Here is an 18,412-nt window from a genome sequence, read left to right as displayed (position 1 = left end):
TAAGTCAAAAATTGAAAGTACAAGTGTTATTTTCTATAAAGTTATGAACATAAATGTAATTGAGATGTAATAATGAAAAGTGTGAGGAATAAAAGCATGAAAAACAATAGAGATCACACATCCTCCTACTTTCCTAGTAATCTTCCTACTATATAGACGAAGACAAATGTCAAAATCGAAGAAGGAGATTACGAAAGAGAATTAAAAGAGTCCAAATATATAAATTCAAATGTCCTACCTGAACGCATTCATAGAAACCAAAAACCACATTTTTATTTATATTCGTTTAATTTTCAGATAAAAGTGAAAAACCATACTTTTATTTACATAGTTTATTGAGAGGAAACAATTACGACTAATATAATAAACAGCAACGACAGACGTCGCAGTTATAAGCATGCTTTCATTGCTTTTTCCTATGTAGTGATTTGCTGCAAATTCGGGAGGGACCGAGAAACTGCCCTCAAAGACATTCCCGTTCTCCTTGAAACCGAAGCATTGATCTCCACTTCTTGGCTATTGTTGTGCTCTCTCTTAATCTTTTCCTCTGACAGCATTTTCGCCAACCTGATCGATCATGGCATCAACTCAACATATGAGCATTTTATATATAGGGAAAATTACTTAAAAGCCCAACGAAGTTTCCAAACCGTTCAAAAAATCTCAATCATGTTTTGTCTATTCAAAAAAACCCAACAAACTTAACATTTTGTCTAAAAAGCCCAACTAAGTTACACTTTCCTGAAAGTCAAATAAGAGAAACGGATGCCGTGGCTTATTACCGTATCGGAAAAATAACTTGTTAAACCAACGAAGTTTCCAAAACGTTTAAAAAACTCCAATCATGTTTTAACTGTTCAAAAAAAACCAATGAACTTAAACAAAACAAGATTGGAATTTTCTGAACGATTTGAAACTTTGTTGGACTTTTTAGACAAAAGGTTAAGTTTATTGGGTTTTTTTGAACAGACAAAACATGATTGACGTTTTTTTGAATGGTTTGGAAACTTCATTGGACTTTTAAAGTCATTTTCCCTTGTATATACGTATGTATAAACTTACGTACCTTATTAGAGCTTTTTCGTTGGTACTGCTATCAGAAAAAGGTTGTCTGCCCATGCCCAACATCGGTCGTTTTTGCAATAATTCTTTGCCAACTTGAACCAGATCCTCTAAGTTTTTTGTTGTTGCCAGATCCATCGAAGCGACGTCTCCTGTTAAAGTGTCATCCTAACCGTTTCAAAGTATCAAATACATGACATATATATAATATATCGTCTGTTTTTTTGCATGGTTATAGATAGTCATAAAACAGTCATTTACACCTGAATTCGAAGGTACTTCCCCTCCAAATGAAGGGCATGCAAGAAGGTGGAGGTATGATAGTCGGCTATTCCACTACTTGCTTGAGTAAATACATCTATCAGTGGAATCGAGCCACCACCCGCCAGCCACCCGACAACACCCCAATGAGACGATGTATTACCGTCATACTTCTCTATGAATTTTGGTGAACCCGTCCCCAATGACAATACTAGAAAACCACCTATTTTAATGCCTCCTTTTATCTCCTGTGTCACTTCATTTATTGCGACTAAAGTCTGCAAATTAACATACATGCATTTGCATCCGTTAGAATTAGCTTTGTTAAAAGATCAGTGCAAATGTAGATACCGGATTATTTGCAGTCACGCCGCCATCAATGAGATCGAACTCTCCAATTAGATTCCCTTCAGAATCTTCGTTTCTAAAAGTATGGCAAGGAAGATAAGTTGGCGCCGCTGATGTTCCGATGCATATATCTGACAGCATCACATCTAGACTTGGGTTTTTCTTCAGCTGAAACATGCATGAAGTGTAGGACACACGTTGGTCATTTTCTTCTGAAAAGAAAACACACACATGCAAAGACACACATCCCATGCACCTTGATTTGATCAAAAAGATTTTTTTTTAACTTAACCTGGTAAGTTGAGAAGATGACTGGCTGCAAGCGTTTGATATCAAAAGTTGGGATCACGACATTCGTTAGTGATTCATGGAGTCTTGTGTTCCCCAGTATTTCTCGAACAAGTCTATGAAGATAGACTCCATCGTACCTTGGACCAGATAGAGCTTTCAACGCTTTTTCAGCAGGAGCAAACGGATTCCTACAAGAAACACTGTTAGCTAGCAATTACAAAAAGCATGCATGCCTTTCTTTCTATACAATCAACATATATATATATATATATATATATATATATATATATATATATATATATATATATATATATATATATATATATATATATATATATATATATATATATATAGTGGCGAATCTAGAATCTAAATTCACCTAGTTCACTAAGCAAGTTCAACCAAACCAATATAATCATGAATATAAAAATCAGATCGCGCCAGCGGTCGACTGGTTGAACCAACAACCGTTCATGTCACCGTTTGTTAATCTCAAAAAACCGCATGATAGCAAACAAGGTGGAACCGGCTGATTTCCAAAAAAACACTAGTTCAACCGGACCAATTAGATATTTCAAAAAACAAGTTTTGATAAATATATGTATTAATTTTTTAAAAGCAACTGCAAAAGCTATTTTATAATAAAAATGTGCCTTGACTAACCGCTTTTTAACTTATTAGCTAACATAGATGCCAAACACAAAAGTACTTAAAAGTTTCTTCGCATCTTGTTATGTATAAGACATTATCTCTCACATATTTCATTTTTGACTAACTATAGATGGTAACTAAATATATGTATTTATTTATTTTTCAAATATTTTTTTTCCTTTTAACTAACACTTTTTTTTTCCAACACAAGGTAGGTCCTTTAATTCTTTTTTATGTAGGTCCTAAATTTTTGTGTATATAATTTATTGTAAATCTTGAAAAAATAGGTGGGTCAAAGGACCCACCTTAAGATAGTGTAGCCTCGCCACTATATATATATATATATATATATATATATATATATATATATATATATATATATATACACACACACACACACGTATGTTGTGGAAAGATCTTAGGACAATGTTCGAGATAGAAGTTTGTGATATCCTTGGCTGCGAATATAGGTCGCTTCTCGTCATTAGGGGAGGTTAACATTGCTGTCACTAGGCCTCCAGTGCTTGTTCCAGAAATCACATCGAAATAATCCGCCAACCTAGCATTCTCGCCATCCAATTTCTGCAAATGTGTTTGGTTTCTTTGTTAAACTCTGTGTTGTGTTGTGTTTTCGTGCGTGAAAAGATGTTACAAACAACAATCAAATTTCAGTCTTCTATTTGAAATAAAACAGAGATTGACTAATACTTGTACTTTTTGTTATTCAGTTGTCAATATTTTTTTTAGGTTAAGCAATTTCCCGGGGTAAAGTTTGTTAAGATAAGAAAATTATACAAGAACAATAAAGCTAAGCCCATCTCCGATAGGAGTTCAATGGAGGGTTTAATGGGAAGTTTAATCTCATTAAACCCAAAATCCCCATTGTAGGAAAATGACTAGGATTCAATGGAATGGGGAGTTCAATCCCCATTGAACTCTATATTCTCTCTCCTCACACACACACATACATATATATATATATATATATATATATATATATATATATATTATTTTTTATTTTTTATTTTAAATTAATGTTAATTTTAATTGTAGTTTTAATTTTTAATTTCATGCTAATTAATTTTTTTTAAAATAACAATAAAGAAAAAGAAAATAATAAATAATATGACAATTCATTAAATTGTATAGAGTTTAATGGAGTGTAGAGTTTAATGGGTAAAGTTGTATAGTAAGTGGAATGTATATGTGTCAATCTATTAACTCATATGAGTTCAATGCATTGGAGATGGTCTAAGATCTTCACTCTAAGTGAGCAGGTCAAAGCAGTTGAGGTGATAGCAATAGTAAGCAGGGAAGCAGAAGCAAAAGGCAAAAGCAAAAGACTAAGAAGCTAGAAGAAAAGATTTTACGTTAATTAGTGATGTCCATGCATGTTAATATACTAATATTTCTTCATTGGCGTTGTCCATAAACAAGTTTTGTGTTATGAATTGTTGAAATCTGGACGTTGATCTTTGTGTAATTGAGATTTCCAACTAAAGATAGCAAATTTGTACCTGAAGTTCGGTTTCTAGGAAGTCGAGTATAACACTCGGAATTATCCCCCGCACTCCACCTCCATCAATGCTTAGTATGGTTATAAGATCTCCCTGTCCTGATGTTGCTTTTTTGGAGGCCATGAATGATACAAAATGTCACTTTTATCGTGGTGTTGATGGAAGACCCTTTGGCTTTATTTCTTATATAGAGTGTTATAAAGGAATGTACGATTTAAATTTTATCCATAACATTCTTGTCCTCGATCGTTTCAATATGATCAAGAATTTGTCAAAGATTTTAAAAGGATAATATAGAGTAGATTTATTAGTTACATTATTTCCAAAAGGAATGTAAGATTTTATTCGTTACATTGTTTCCTCGTTTTCAAGGAACTTGTTAGAGGGTGTTATACTCAATTTTGGAAAAGATACCTACCGCCATTTTTAAGTTTTCATCAATACGCAATAAAGGCGTAATGAAGAATATGTAGAAAAGGAATTAGCAATAGATAAACTAGAATCATAGAGAAATCAAATAGAGAAATATAATATCCAAATATATGTAACAAAATAAATCTTACATTCCTTTATCGGTTATATATAACTAATAAACAAATAAAAATACGTATAAAAGGAATTAGTAGTAGATAAACTAGAATCATAGATAAATCAAATAGAGAAATATATATAAAAAAAATTGAGGTTTAATCCTTTATTGGTTATATATATATATATATATATATATATATATATATATATATATATATATATATATATATATATATATATATATATATATATATATATATATATTATGCACAGATCTAGACCACCGGATGAATAGAATCAACAGTTATGATCTGAGGGTCTATGATATTACAATAGGGTAGCATGTTTCATATAATCACACAAATTTTAACAAAAGGGTATTTTGGTCAATTAACCTACTTTAAAAAATAAAATTTTCGGATTTTAAAGGATTATTAATTCCCTTATTTTTAAAAAATCTGAATTTTTTAAATTAATTCTAATTAAATTCTAATCTTATTTTTAATAATAACCGACTTTATTCTGCCAGAATAACAAAAAATCAACAATAAACTAGTAAATAAATTTGCGGTTTTATTCTGGCAGAATATTATTTAATTCAAGATATTTTTTATATTAAACATGCTTAAATAATTATACAACATATTATTAAGAATAACATTTTCTAAAGAATACAAATTTTATTCTTTATGAATCACTATTTACATTCATCCGTAAAGAAAAAAACTATAAACAAATATTACATTCATTCTAAAAAATTTATGACTAATAATGGTTTAAGGATTACATTTATTCTTAAAGACTAAAACTAAAAAAAAAAAAAAAAAAAAAAAAAAAAAAAAAAAAAAAAAAAAAAAAAAAAAAAACGCAAAATCTAACAAAAACACTAATACATTCCAAAAGAATAACAATTTATAAATTCTGACAGAATACATTCTACTAGAATACAATATTGTTCTCCATATTTTCTTCATTTTCCACATTAATGACAATCTCTTCAAAACCTAAATTCACAAAGAAAACATAATCAACTTTCAAACATTAAAAAATTTAGTGCATTAAATAGAATAAAATAATAAATTCTGATAGAATGTGATATACATTTAAATAGAGTATAACTATAATTTCTACAAACCAACATTAACAATCGTCCCTAAACTTGCAATGTATATTATTCTGAAAGAATGTAATGTTTCATTATTTAGGATGTCATTCTATAAAGAATCGAGACCAATAACAAGAATGGAAACCAATTCTATTCTAACAGATTTGATTACGGTAATCCACTGCTTAAGTTGACAAGGAATTCAAGATTCTATTATGACAAAATTAGAATTCGATATTCCATTCTAGAATGGAAACCAATTCTATTATAAAATTAGAATTCGATATTTCATTCTAGAATCGAGACCAATAACAAGAATGAAAACCAATTCTATTATAAACACGATTTGAGCAAATAAACAGGTTGATTCAATGATAATGAGAATATTATAGAGATAAGATTGTGTACCTTGACACAGATTTTCCAATCAATGTGTGGCCTCTTGAACTTCTTGACCCTTTTCTTGACGATCTTCTTATCAAGCTTTGGAATCGTCATTAGTAACTATAAACAAGAGATAAAGAAACCACGGTCAATTTTTTTCTTGTAGCTTTAAAGAAGCATCAATCAGCTTCAAATTCAGATAACAGATGTAATAATATGAGAGCTCAAAAACATTAATCAAATCTACAACCGTATTAATATCTAAAAGAAAATATTGTCATGTACTTCAACAAATTATCAAGCTCAAAATGCTATGGAATTATTCAATATGAACCAAATATACATACACATATCTCATTACAGTAACATATTTACAAGATCGATAACTAAAAAAAATTGATTGCGTACACTGGGTTAAAACACTTAAAACTTGTTGAAATTTAGATTCAATGAATCAACAGAGAACAAGTAATGAACGTATATCTTTTTCAGAAATGTTTCCAATATGTTACAAGATCTACAAACAGCAAGTAGAGATACAATATTTCGTTTACAGATAGATGCAATAGGAGATAACGAAGGGTAAATGAGGAAAAGTGAACCTGATGGACTTCTTCAACAAATAGCCTGGAAAGAAAGATCCCGATCCCGATGAAACGTGAACCTGACCGCCAACCTCCTCCGCCTGCAACTTCTAGCACTTTTCGGGGCCTGCGAATGAAATTGCGACAGCGATTGATGCGCCCGAGCCGCCGCTGATGACTACCATTGTTGTTCCATCAAATGTTTCGGCTCCTAGTACGGATACAGTTAGGGTTCTTCGATTGATTAGTTTGTAGGATTTAGGATTAGGATTGGAGAATTGGGTTGTGGTGAAATAGACATTGTGGGAGAAAAGGGCGGAGGAGACGAAGGGGAAAGATGATCTACAAAATGTAATTAACAGATAATTGATACTAAATCATCCCCTGTCTTCAAATCGAACCCCTTCCTCATCAAGATTTGTGTCGAAGCTATCTCTAATCAAACATCCATCGGTGTTCAAACTGAAACTGAAACGAATATTTGTTGGAAACATTTGAACATATCTCTCTCTCTCTCTCTCTCGCTATATATATATATATATATATATATATATATATATATATATATGGTTGAGATCGGTTGAGAACTCAAAGTTTCCCGAGAACTAAAAGTAGAGCGTTGAATCAAAAGTAATTCGTTAAGGACATGATCGTTATCTTATCAATCTCATTTAATGTTTAATTTTTTTGTGTTATTTAATATATTAATATAAATGTCTAAAAATTAACAAAATAACTAAAAAATCCAGATTTATTTAAAAAAATAATAATAATAATTTTCGACTTTTTTAAAAAACGGAGATTTTTAATTTTTTTCAAAAAACATGAATTTTTCAAAAAAAAATTAAAAAATAATAATTTTTAAAAAACCGCATCTTTTTTTTTTTAAAAAAAAACTGCATTTTTTCTAGAAAAAAACTATATTTTTTTTTCAAAAAAATTGCATTTTTTTCCAAAAAAAAAACTACATTTTTTTCAGAAAAACTGAATTTTTTTTCAAAAAAAAAAAAAAAAAAAAAAAAAACTGCGATTTTTATAAAAAAATGCAATTTTTTTCAAAACTGCATTTTTTTAACAAAAAAATCAACGTTTTAGGTGCATATATGCATATTTCTTATACTATAATATTCGTAAGTAAATTATAAAAAATCTCATTTTTATTAATCAATCTATAAACATAATACAAGTATTTTATTCGATACAAAATAAAATCTAAAAAAACTACAAAGATTCACAGTGTTATCATTTCTTCATATCAAGATTTCCATATATTCTTCAATTATCACTTTTCACTTCTTCAATATTTTCCAAAAATTCTTCAAAATCTACAAGAAAATAAAAAAAAATTGATTAATGCAAGAACACGCACATGTATATATCATGTAAGATTCACATGTGATTATATAATGTGATATTCACATGTGATTGTATCTTTTAAGATTTAAATGTGAAATTCACAAGAAATTTTTTAAAAATAATTAACGAAGAACACATACACAAAATGCATGTGTGCGTATAGACGTAATTCATATGTGATTCACTTGTGTTGTACATGTGAATCACATATAATTCACTTGTGAATTACATGTGAATCACATGTAATTGATATGTGATTCACTTGTGATTTACATGTAAATCATATATAATTCATATGTGATTAACTTGTGAATCATATGTAATTCATAGGTAATTCACTTGTAATTTACATGTGAATCACAAATTAATCATATGTGAACCACATGTAATTCATATTTACATGTGAATCATATGTGAATTACATGTTATTTTGTAGCACCTGGTTCTTGGTACGTATTCTGTTATTAAATCTTCTTTTATTTTTGCATTTTTAGCCTTGGACTCGGCGAGTCGAAGGACTGACTCATCGAGTAGAAGCGGGATGAGACGCGAAGTCTAAGTTGCACCCTATTTAAACGACCCTATGTAGCCTCCACTCCCCCTTTATGCTCCCAAACACTTCTAATAGCAAACCTTAGCCGTTTTGAGGAAATCCAAGGCTTTTAAGTAATTCTTGTGAGTTTTGACCTCAAGGAAGAAGGAAGAGCATAGAAGGATCAAGAGGAGACTGAAGGATTCGAGTTTGGTTCACCATTTGCAGTCTACAGAAGGTATAAAGTCTGAACCTTGCTCATTCATTTGTTAGATCCCTCTTTGGGGTGATTTAGGGCTTTTATAAGCCATTTTTGGTGGCTAACCATGTTTGCAAACATGGCTGGGGGTTTGAGCTTCTGGATCATGTCATTATTGGAGTCACAAGACAGATTTGGGTTGCTTTTGCACTCAAGGAAGGCCCCATGCAACAAAAGAACCATTTTAGAGCCTTTTAAGCTCAAAAGTCCCATGCATGCATGTAAAGTTTGTAACTTTACGTGCTAGATCGAGTTTAGGGGGCTGGATCTATCTTTTGGTCAAGTGTTGTACATCAGAAATCGAAGTTTTAAAGAGGGGATGTGACCGACTCGGCGAGTCCATTCCTGGACTCGCTGAGTCCAAGGGTTCTGTCCCATATTAGTGAGGGGCAAAAGGACCAGATGAGTGGGGAGAGGTTTTCGGGAGTCCCGGGGAGTGACCCAACGTTCTGAACTAAGCAAATTGTTCTGGAAATTCATGGTACTCGGCGAGTGCATGAATGGACTCGGCGAGTCCAAGGCAATCTTCATAGAACTCGACGAGTTGTTCATCAACTCGGGGAGTCGAGGACAGAACGTGTTCATCGTATGTAGAGTAACTCGAAGAGTTGTTCATATAACTCGGCGAGTTAAGAGCAGGACATGAGTATCAGTTGATGATGAACTCAACGAGTTGTTCATACAACTCGGCGAGTCGGATGAGGATTCAGTCAGTGTTCATTTAGAAGGAAAACTCGTCGAGTCATCGCCTAACTCGACGAGTAGAGACAGGTATGAGGTCTAATCGGAGGATAGGGACTTGGCGAGTTGGCGAGCCAACTCGGCGAGTCAGGTCAACTAGAAGTTGACTTTGACTTTGACTTGGTCAAGGGGGGGGGGGGGGGGGTAAATGGACATTTTACCCTAATAGTAGATGTCAGTTTCTAACTAAGTGTTTTGTGGGAATTTTAGCCGGAGGATTTCCGGAGCAGCAGCAGCAGTCGGAAGATTCCCGCACAGTTCAGCAGCTACTACGAGGTGAGTTACCTTCCAGTAGCGGTGGGTCTACGGCCACAATGTCGGCCCACCACTAGGGTTCGTATGTCAGATGATTGTCTTTGTGATATCATTTCGGATTGCTACTACCTGATATGTTATATGCTAGCATGATATGTTGTATGTGATAGTAGTAGAGTACGGTTGTTAGGACCGAAGGGTAGTCAAACACCCCAGATACGTATGACAGTATGTGATGATATGATTGCATGCTGGCTTGTTATGTTATATGCGATAGAGGTAGTAAGAGGGGACCAGTCCCCGATTTTGGTTGTTAGGACCGAAGGGTAGTTCAGGCACCCCAGATATGTCTGATAATATGTTTATGCTATGATATATGTGATAGTAGTAGTATAGGTGAAATAGTCCCCGAGGTTCAGTTGTTAGGACCGAAGGGTAGTCAGCACCCAAGAATGGCTCGACATGGGTAGGTCAGCGCCCCATAATGGCTTTGACACGGGTAGGATGACACCCCAGAATGGTCATACCGGGTAGGTCGGGCACCCCAGAAATGCCTGGCAGTATGTATGTTATGTGATTGTATGGTATGTGGTACGATGGGGGAACTCACTAAGCTTCGTGCTTACAGTTTTCAGTTTTGGTTTCAGGTACCTCTTCAGCGAAGGGGAAGGAGCTGGCGCGGTAGCGGCACATCATACACACACACATTGGTTTTCCGCATTTATGAGATGTTCTGGGATTGTACTCTGACATTATTATTATTTTCATGTTTTGGGTTTTCAGACACGAGATATGTTTTATGAAATGATATGAACGGATGACGTTTTACTACAATTGTTTTACAAACCACTTAATTTAAATGAAATTTTTGGCCTGTATTTTTGGGATGTTACATATTTACATGTGAATCACATATAATTCATATGTGATTCACTTATGATTTACATCACATATAAATTACAAGTGAATCACATGTAATTCATATGTGATCCACTTGTGATTTATATGTGAATCATATGTAAATTACATGTGAATCACATGTAATTCATATGTAAAGTTTGCAACCAAAATACTTCAATAAAATTATATTTTCATTTGTATATTATACTAATGGATTAGTTTATTGGTCACCGAATCAGAAATCAATGATGGAACAGAAAATATCCCAAAGATTAATTAAAATATACCTCTTTCCTCAATGTAAAATGACTGAAATCCAAACGAAAATGAGTGTTATACTTTGATGAGGCATTTAATCTTATAGGAATTCTAATTTTTGGAGCATCAAGGTTAATATCAAGAGCAAATCTGCAAATGCAAGAAGAAATACGAGAAATTAGCAAACATTGCATCAGGACTAAAAGAATATCCTATTTTCTCTTTAAGGAATGACACAACCTTGATTTTGTTGCTCCTTTTTGCAGCTTTCTACTCACTTTGTAGATCCTCATTATCTGCAAACTGCATAAAAAGGTCAATAGTTCTGGATCACAGACTTTGTCTTTATCCAAACAAACATCATTTATTCAAAACCACACTTAAAAGTTAAAACATCACATCAAAAAATAACATATTATTCTAAAAATAAAACTAACATATATATATATATATATATATATATATATATTATTGTACTGTTTTAAAATATAACATTTACAATGTGTAATTAGTCATTTCTTAATTTTAAATCAAGATTTGAAACATCATGATTAATAGTGGACTCGTTTTAAAGCCCCTGATAAAAAATTTATAATGATATGAATTGTGATGAATACATAGAAAAAAGGAAAGATAAAATTAAATTTATTAGTTATTACCTTACGCAATTCTGTTAATTTTTCAGTGTTGAGTACCCAGTCTTCTCCACCAGTCCACTTGGTTATGATTTTACTGAGGGCAGGATTGTAGTAATATATCCATCTTCTTGGTGTCACTCCATTTGTTTTGTTTTGAAATTTCTCAGGTTAATTATGTAAAAGGTCAATATAAAGTAAATTACTATAATATACTTAAATTTTGATTTTTTTTAATAACTTACCTACCAAGTGAATCTTGAACAGTATGTGCAACAAATGCAAGGTTTAGATTTGCAGAGCCTTCAACGATATCTTTAGGAGTCAAGTATCTTTTGCAATCCATTTTTTCTGCATGCTCGAGTACCAAATTTGCCATTTCAACCGGATCATTGGTATCCAATGTGCCTGGGCTGCAATGTTCTGGTGCAAGGACATTAAGCAGGTAAGCATAAGCTTCTCCATCCTACACACATCATGTACCAAATCACACTGCTGTTATTAAACATGAAAAAAACACAAATGAAAAACGAAGATTTATCTTGAGATCAAATGAGAAATTTTTTACAGGTTTCTTGTATCCTGCTTTCTTACATGATTCGAATTTCATTGAATAACCTGGTCCAATCAACATCAACATCAACATCAAACTAAACCAGTATGTGGTTTCTAGCGAGGAGATCGGAAAGCAATTTATTGAGAAAATCAGCTCGACTCCGGTGATAATCAGTCCACACACACAAATGCTTTATTGCTTCCCTTTTCTCCTCTTTGAGAACAATTATAGTTTCATGATTCGATTAGGGAGGAAGAGAATGAAAATGTTGTGGTTAGGGGTGATTACCTGATGAACCAGTGGAAGGATTTGGCGGAGCAGGCGAATGATGATTCGATTCACGACTAGAAACACAAAGAACCTAAAAAGAATCTAAAGCCGGGGACATATCTAGAAATTAGATTTAAACACAATCTCATCTATCACCACAAAAACACCGATGAACATAATTAGAACTCCAGCCATAGTGAACAAGCTCCGAATTGATCTAGAACCAGAATGATGGATGTGAGAAAGGAAATCGATTGAGAAAACTCTGAATAGATTTACGTCTAGCATCAAAGAGAAGAAGGTGAAGAGATTTACGAATGTTATTAGTTGTATGGATCGGTAACTTCACTGTTTTCGTTTTCTGAAAAGGGTTGCTTCGAGGAGGTTAGTGCCTCCATGTTCGTGGTTAAATCATGGAGGAAATAGATGGAAATCAACGAGGTGTGATCATTGTGGAGACCGACGTTGATCTGGAAGGCAGAGGGCACCGATATGGAAGGCGGAAGGATCTGATCTAGAAGCAATTGTCGGTAAAGCTCTGAAAGAAAGAGAGTCGTTGGGTGAAGCAATCGATGGATTTGGGAGAAAAAGAATCGATCGGATTTTGGGGGAATGATCTAATTTCCATATTTTTTTCATACCGATAATACCCTTATGATTATGTTTACAGAAACCTAATATGCCACTAAAGATATTCATATTTACAAAATATGCCATTGATCATCTAAGTCATCCAAATAATTGATCCAACGCTCCACTTTTAGTTCTCGGGTTCTCTGGAAACTATGAGTTCTCAAATGATCATTGCTCTCTCTCTCTCTCTCTATATATATATATATATATATATATATATATATATATATATATATATATATATATATATATATATAAACAAATAACATTGATTTGCCACGACCAAAACTAAGGCGGAATGGTATTTTCACGAGCCATGTTACTAGAATCATAGATAAATCATATATAATATCCAAATAAATGTAAAAAACTCCATTATATATATATATATATATATATATATATATATATATATATAAGCTTAGGTTATTTTGTTTAAAGTAATTATTATGTTATTGTGTGCATAAATGTAGGCCAATCAAATTTACTTATTTTAAGAAAGTGATTAATATATATTATTGAATTAGATATAATTGAAAAAATCATCTTAATTAATTACAAGGGTAATTTAGTCAATTAATATAGATTTAAAGAAGGAAAATTGCATTTTTTTAAGGGATCATAGATTCTATTAACTTTAAAAATCCGATTTTACGAATTATAATTCTTTTAATTCGGACATTTTGACAAAATATGTTTATAAGTATATTCAAAAATAAAAATATTCTTGAACCATAAATAATAAAAAATATTCTTGAACCTATTTCTTGATGATGACTTTAAAAACTTCTTGAAGAATAACAACTTCTTGTAAAATAACAAAATCTTGAACAATCAATTGAAGAATAAAAACAAAAAATACATTATTTCTTATAGAATACGAGTAATAATTGTTAAGGATTACATTTATTGTTAAAGAATAAAACTAAAATAACAATCAAAACGGGGAAGAAAACATCAAAATCTAACAACGACTAATACATTCTAAAAGAATAATGTGGTCCGTTCTTCAAGCATCAACTTCTGTGATTCCAACAGAATTGAAATTCGTCATTCCATTCCAACAAAATTGGAATTCGTCATTCCATTCCAATAGAATTGGAATCTCACCAATATCATCCATTGAATCATCTACATAAATGAATAAGATTATTCCAAGATTCACAATGTACAAAAAGCCAAACAGTATCTGAAATAACAAGAAAGATATTGAGCCAACAACAAATTTATGTAATTGTGAAATACCAAATGCAAGTAAAAAATCACTTGGGCTCCTGTAACATATTATATGTCACCTTCCTTCTTTAACAACAAAATCGATAAATAATGTTTAAAATATATATGAGAAAATGAAAGAAAAACCATTGAAATATGAATTTAAAACCTTAAAACGGGTTCTTGAGCTTTTGTTTTGTTCTTGGATATTTTATGGTCAACCCATTAAAGTCTGAATTGAGTCCACCGAAGTACTGTTTTCAGAAATGGCATAACGAATTACAATTAGGACCTATATACTAAAAATAATGGATAAAATGTTTGGTAGATTGTTTTAATAATTCCTGTTTTTTTAAAGATTTGTGAGAAAATATCAATAACTACATCATACATTATGATGAGTGAAACTATGATTGCATTGTACCCATTAGGTTCACTGAGTTGAAATGAAAACAACACTTAACAATGTCTTTTTAGTATAATAAATCCAGAAAAGTAAGAAACTTGACATAATTTATGAATTCAGGCTCGATGATGTTGCTTCCAGTGCCACTAAAGCGGCTGAGACTATGAGTCGATGTACAAATATTGATCTCGATTTTGCCTCTGATCGTTTTAACGGATTCGGAATCTGGATCGTCGGGGTCGATTCTGGACCTATCGAGAACTGAATCTGCGGGAAGAATTCTCTCTTGGGCGTAAGAACTCACCTCCTGGCTTGCGTAATCCATGACATCTCCAACTTTGCAGAAATAGGTTCTTATTGAAAAAAACACACAAATCGACACAGTAGAACCGTAGGCGATGGGGGAAGAAATTGACATTCGAAGTAAGGAAGAAGACGTGATGATCAGTAAGGAAGAAAGGGAGAACATCGACTACCACCACCAAGACCACCTGTGTTCGATGCTTGATCGCTCGATTCTTCCCTCCCCCGATCTATGAAGAAGACGATGAAGGGTCGTCGGTGTCAATTTGTTCAATTTAGGGTTTTCATCGGTTTTTAGATAAAGAGGAGAACGAGATTTAAACTGGAGAGATACCATGATTATAGGGATTATTTTTGGAATTTATTAAGCAAATTACTAAATTACCCTTATTTATTTATTTAATTATTTAATTTTTTATTTAATTTTGATTGGCTCACATTTATGCATACAATAACACAATACTTAGTTAAAACATTTGAACCTAACTCTCTCTCTCTCTCTCTCTCTCTCTCTCTATATATATATATATATATATATATATATATATATATATATATACTATTATATAAAGAATATTAGATATTTCTTGAAATTTAAAAGGTATCACTCCTACAACATCATGTACAACCAACTTATGCTTACTATTCAATACACATTACATTTCCGTTTCAGAAACTAATCACATTAAACATTAATGCTTCGTAAATAATAAAACGATACTCTTCTATCAATTAAATAACTTTCCTTCTTTATTCCCCCAATCACGTGTTGTTATCTTCGACCTTCCCCCATTAAAACTCATACTCAGTTTATCTAGCCATTTCAATTTCCAAATTTGAATCCTAAAATTTCATATTCTCTGTTTACAAAGTTCTAAGGAATATGGACACATAATAAAAGATTTTATGGCTCATGTAAAATTTCTACAATATTCTTTCTCTGAATGTTGCTTTTTTTCTTACAATAGACCTAATTGGATTTCTTGTTAAAATAATGTGCCCTCAATGGAAATAACGGTAATTTTGGGTCTAGATGGTGATGACGATATGATTCATATTCTCTACATCCTTATCAAATTATTAAACGTCACCCACCCTTATGCCTCCCACCTCCGGCCACCACCCTATTTTCTCTTGCTCCTCCGACCACTGAACCACCATTATGCCTTTCGTCACTGCTGAAGACGGAGATCATCGTGTGGTGTTGTTGTTCAGTTGGTAATGAAGGGAAACAAATCATATACGCTATCTCCGGCTATTAGAGCCCACTGTCTTCGCTCTTTCGCCATTGAGATCCCATGACGTCGTTGTCGCTGTTTCCCAGTCGGAGGTTATGCACATACCTCGCCTCCATCTTTTCCTGCTGTCGTCGTCACTCCGAGAGGTTGGAGAACTGTGACCTTTTGGCCACCGTTTTTGTGTTTTTCGGTAGCGTCTGCTATCAGATCGATGGCTGAAGGTTGTGTTTCATGTCGTGTTTTGTGTGGGATATTGCTAGAGCTCGTAAAGATGGTTGGCCGGAGGTTAGGTGCACCACCATGGCAGCCAACCATGGTGGCTGTCGTTTCTGCCTTATTCTGCCGCCACTAGCCTCCGTGGGAGATGGATTTTGGTGTATATATGGGTGTGTATTCATGTGTTATTTTCGTTTCCGATTGTTATGAGGTTGTATGTGTGTTTTGTGGCCGGAGAACCCACCGCCACCACCGTGAAGTGGTTGTTGCCACCATGTGCCACTATGTGTGCGTGTTATGTTAGTTAGTGTGTGAGTTAATTTTTGGATTTCACGTTGTAAACTGTAATCATGTCGGAATAATGAAAAAGAAAACTCAAACCACCACCGTGAGGTGGTGGCTGCCACCACTGGCTGTCGTGTTGGGTGGCGGTGTGCCTCGTTTGTATTGTGACTCGTTTGGGGTGTTTGGACAAAGGGACTACAACCCTAATAGGCCTAGTGAAACCCTAATGGGCCTAATGAACCTTAATTGATCAAAAGACCTAGCTATTGGGCCTATTGGGCTAAGATGGGGTTGGAAACCCTAATTAGGGTTTAGAAAACCCTAATATTGGATTTATTGGCTTTGGACTTATCGAGACCCACATTTGGGCCATTGGAATTGGACTATGTATTAAGCCTAATCACACCATATGATTTATTTAGTAGAGTGGTGGACTTAATGGATTAAGTCCGTAATGGGTTAAGCAAGAAACACTTAACCCTAATTGTCGTTTTATGTGAAACCCTAATTTCACTTGGGCTTTGAGTTGGGACTTTCTATTAGAATTTGGTTATTGGGATATTGATGGGCCATCCAAGAACAATTATATGGACTATAATAAATTAATGGGCTTTAGGGTAAGGCCCATGTGAAGGTTTGGGCCCAATTTGGAAAATTAGGCCATAGATGGGCCATAATTGGGCGCTTTATGATTATGAGATATCGGTCCATTAGAGGTGCCAAATGTTTGGACTGGACTAAATGGTTGGGCCTTTGAATTAGACCATGTAAATGTTTGGCCCAAATTAGAAAAGCGGGCCATATGGCCATATGTTGGACTTTGGCCCATTACTTGACTTTTGGGCCTTTGGAGTGTGAATAGGACTTAGAGCTTGGAACCAAATTATTAATCAGGCATTGTTTGATGTTGACAGTTCAGGAACCTGTCGACTAGAACTAGAGTTTTATCTGTGGGACATCAACAGTGCCAGGTGTATAACACCCTGTTTTGAAAGTATCCGTTATTGGATTTTAGAGCCCGAGGCTAGGGGCGTTTCGGTTGTTTATGGGACTTGAGTTTTATTAGAGAAGGTTTCGGGCCAGGGTGTGTTGCTAGAAGCATAGGGCTTCTCGCCACCATTTCATGGATATAAATTCCGTCAGAAACGAACTCAGAATGAAGGAGTTATGATACTATGAAGATGTTGTCACTATTAGTCCCTAACAAAGTATTGTGGAAAGGTAGTCCTATGCATCCATGGAATGCATGCGTGTAGTTGGGTACGCCCAGTGTGAGGTGGGTTACGCCCAACGTATAATGGGAAATGATCGCGGGTGCAGAGAGGCGTACGCCCAACGTACGCTCAGAGTCACTAAACCCTAATTTTTAGTGCATGCAACTATATAAAGAACATAACACCCTGGTTAACAGCCTCCATCTCATCTTCATACAGCCACCACAAAACCCTAAACCTCTCTTGAGTGTTCTTGAAACCTTGGGGGCATTAGAGAGCATTTTGGGTGTTGTAAATCTATTTCCAAGCAAGTGAAGAGATTAGCAAGGTGGTGGATCAAAGGGGAAGTAGTAGATCCAAGATTGTGGTTTCATTTCAGACTATTTTGAGGTATAAAGTCTGAAAC

General features: G+C 33.7%; 1 protein-coding gene across 1 annotated transcript; it reads right to left on the bottom strand.

Annotated features, from left to right (window-relative positions):
- Positions 1–416: 416 nt before the first annotated feature.
- On the bottom strand, positions 417–16,606 carry LOC145063939 (patatin-like protein 2). The gene is made up of 15 exons (XM_079011491.1): positions 16,397–16,606; positions 14,240–14,318; positions 12,239–12,288; positions 11,916–12,136; positions 11,276–11,338; positions 11,065–11,185; positions 7,034–7,076; positions 6,110–6,174; positions 4,131–4,223; positions 3,014–3,195; positions 1,964–2,150; positions 1,675–1,839; positions 1,326–1,601; positions 1,067–1,230; positions 417–567 (listed from the first exon to the last, which is right to left on the bottom strand). Exons 1-15 carry the CDS (start codon positions 16,604–16,606, stop codon positions 417–419), a joined length of 2,070 nt encoding a protein of 689 aa, XP_078867617.1.
- Positions 16,607–18,412: the final 1,806 nt, after the last annotated feature.

This window comes from Lactuca serriola, chromosome 1 (assembly GCF_051521515.1).
Source record: "Lactuca serriola cultivar US96UC23 chromosome 1, Lser_US96UC23_V15, whole genome shotgun sequence".
In the NCBI taxonomy this organism is placed as follows: domain Eukaryota; kingdom Viridiplantae; phylum Streptophyta; class Magnoliopsida; order Asterales; family Asteraceae; genus Lactuca; species Lactuca serriola.
Note: the sequence above shows the minus strand (reverse complement) of the source record. Positions and strands in the feature narration are given on the sequence as shown.

Bases quoted from the DNA above. Each gene is read 5' to 3' on its own strand.
- LOC145063939 (XM_079011491.1), bottom strand. From the start codon at position 16,606: ATGGTTGGCTGCCATGGTGGTGCACCTAACCTCCGGCCAACCATCTTT. The intron at 7,077-11,064 runs GTATATTTTAAT...TACATTTTGTAG, and splicing joins ATTTTACATTGAGGAAAGAG to ATCATCTTTCCCCTTCGTCT. The intron at 1,840-1,963 runs GTTAAGTTAAAA...TGCATGTTTCAG, and splicing joins TCATCTTCTCAACTTACCAG to CTGAAGAAAAACCCAAGTCT.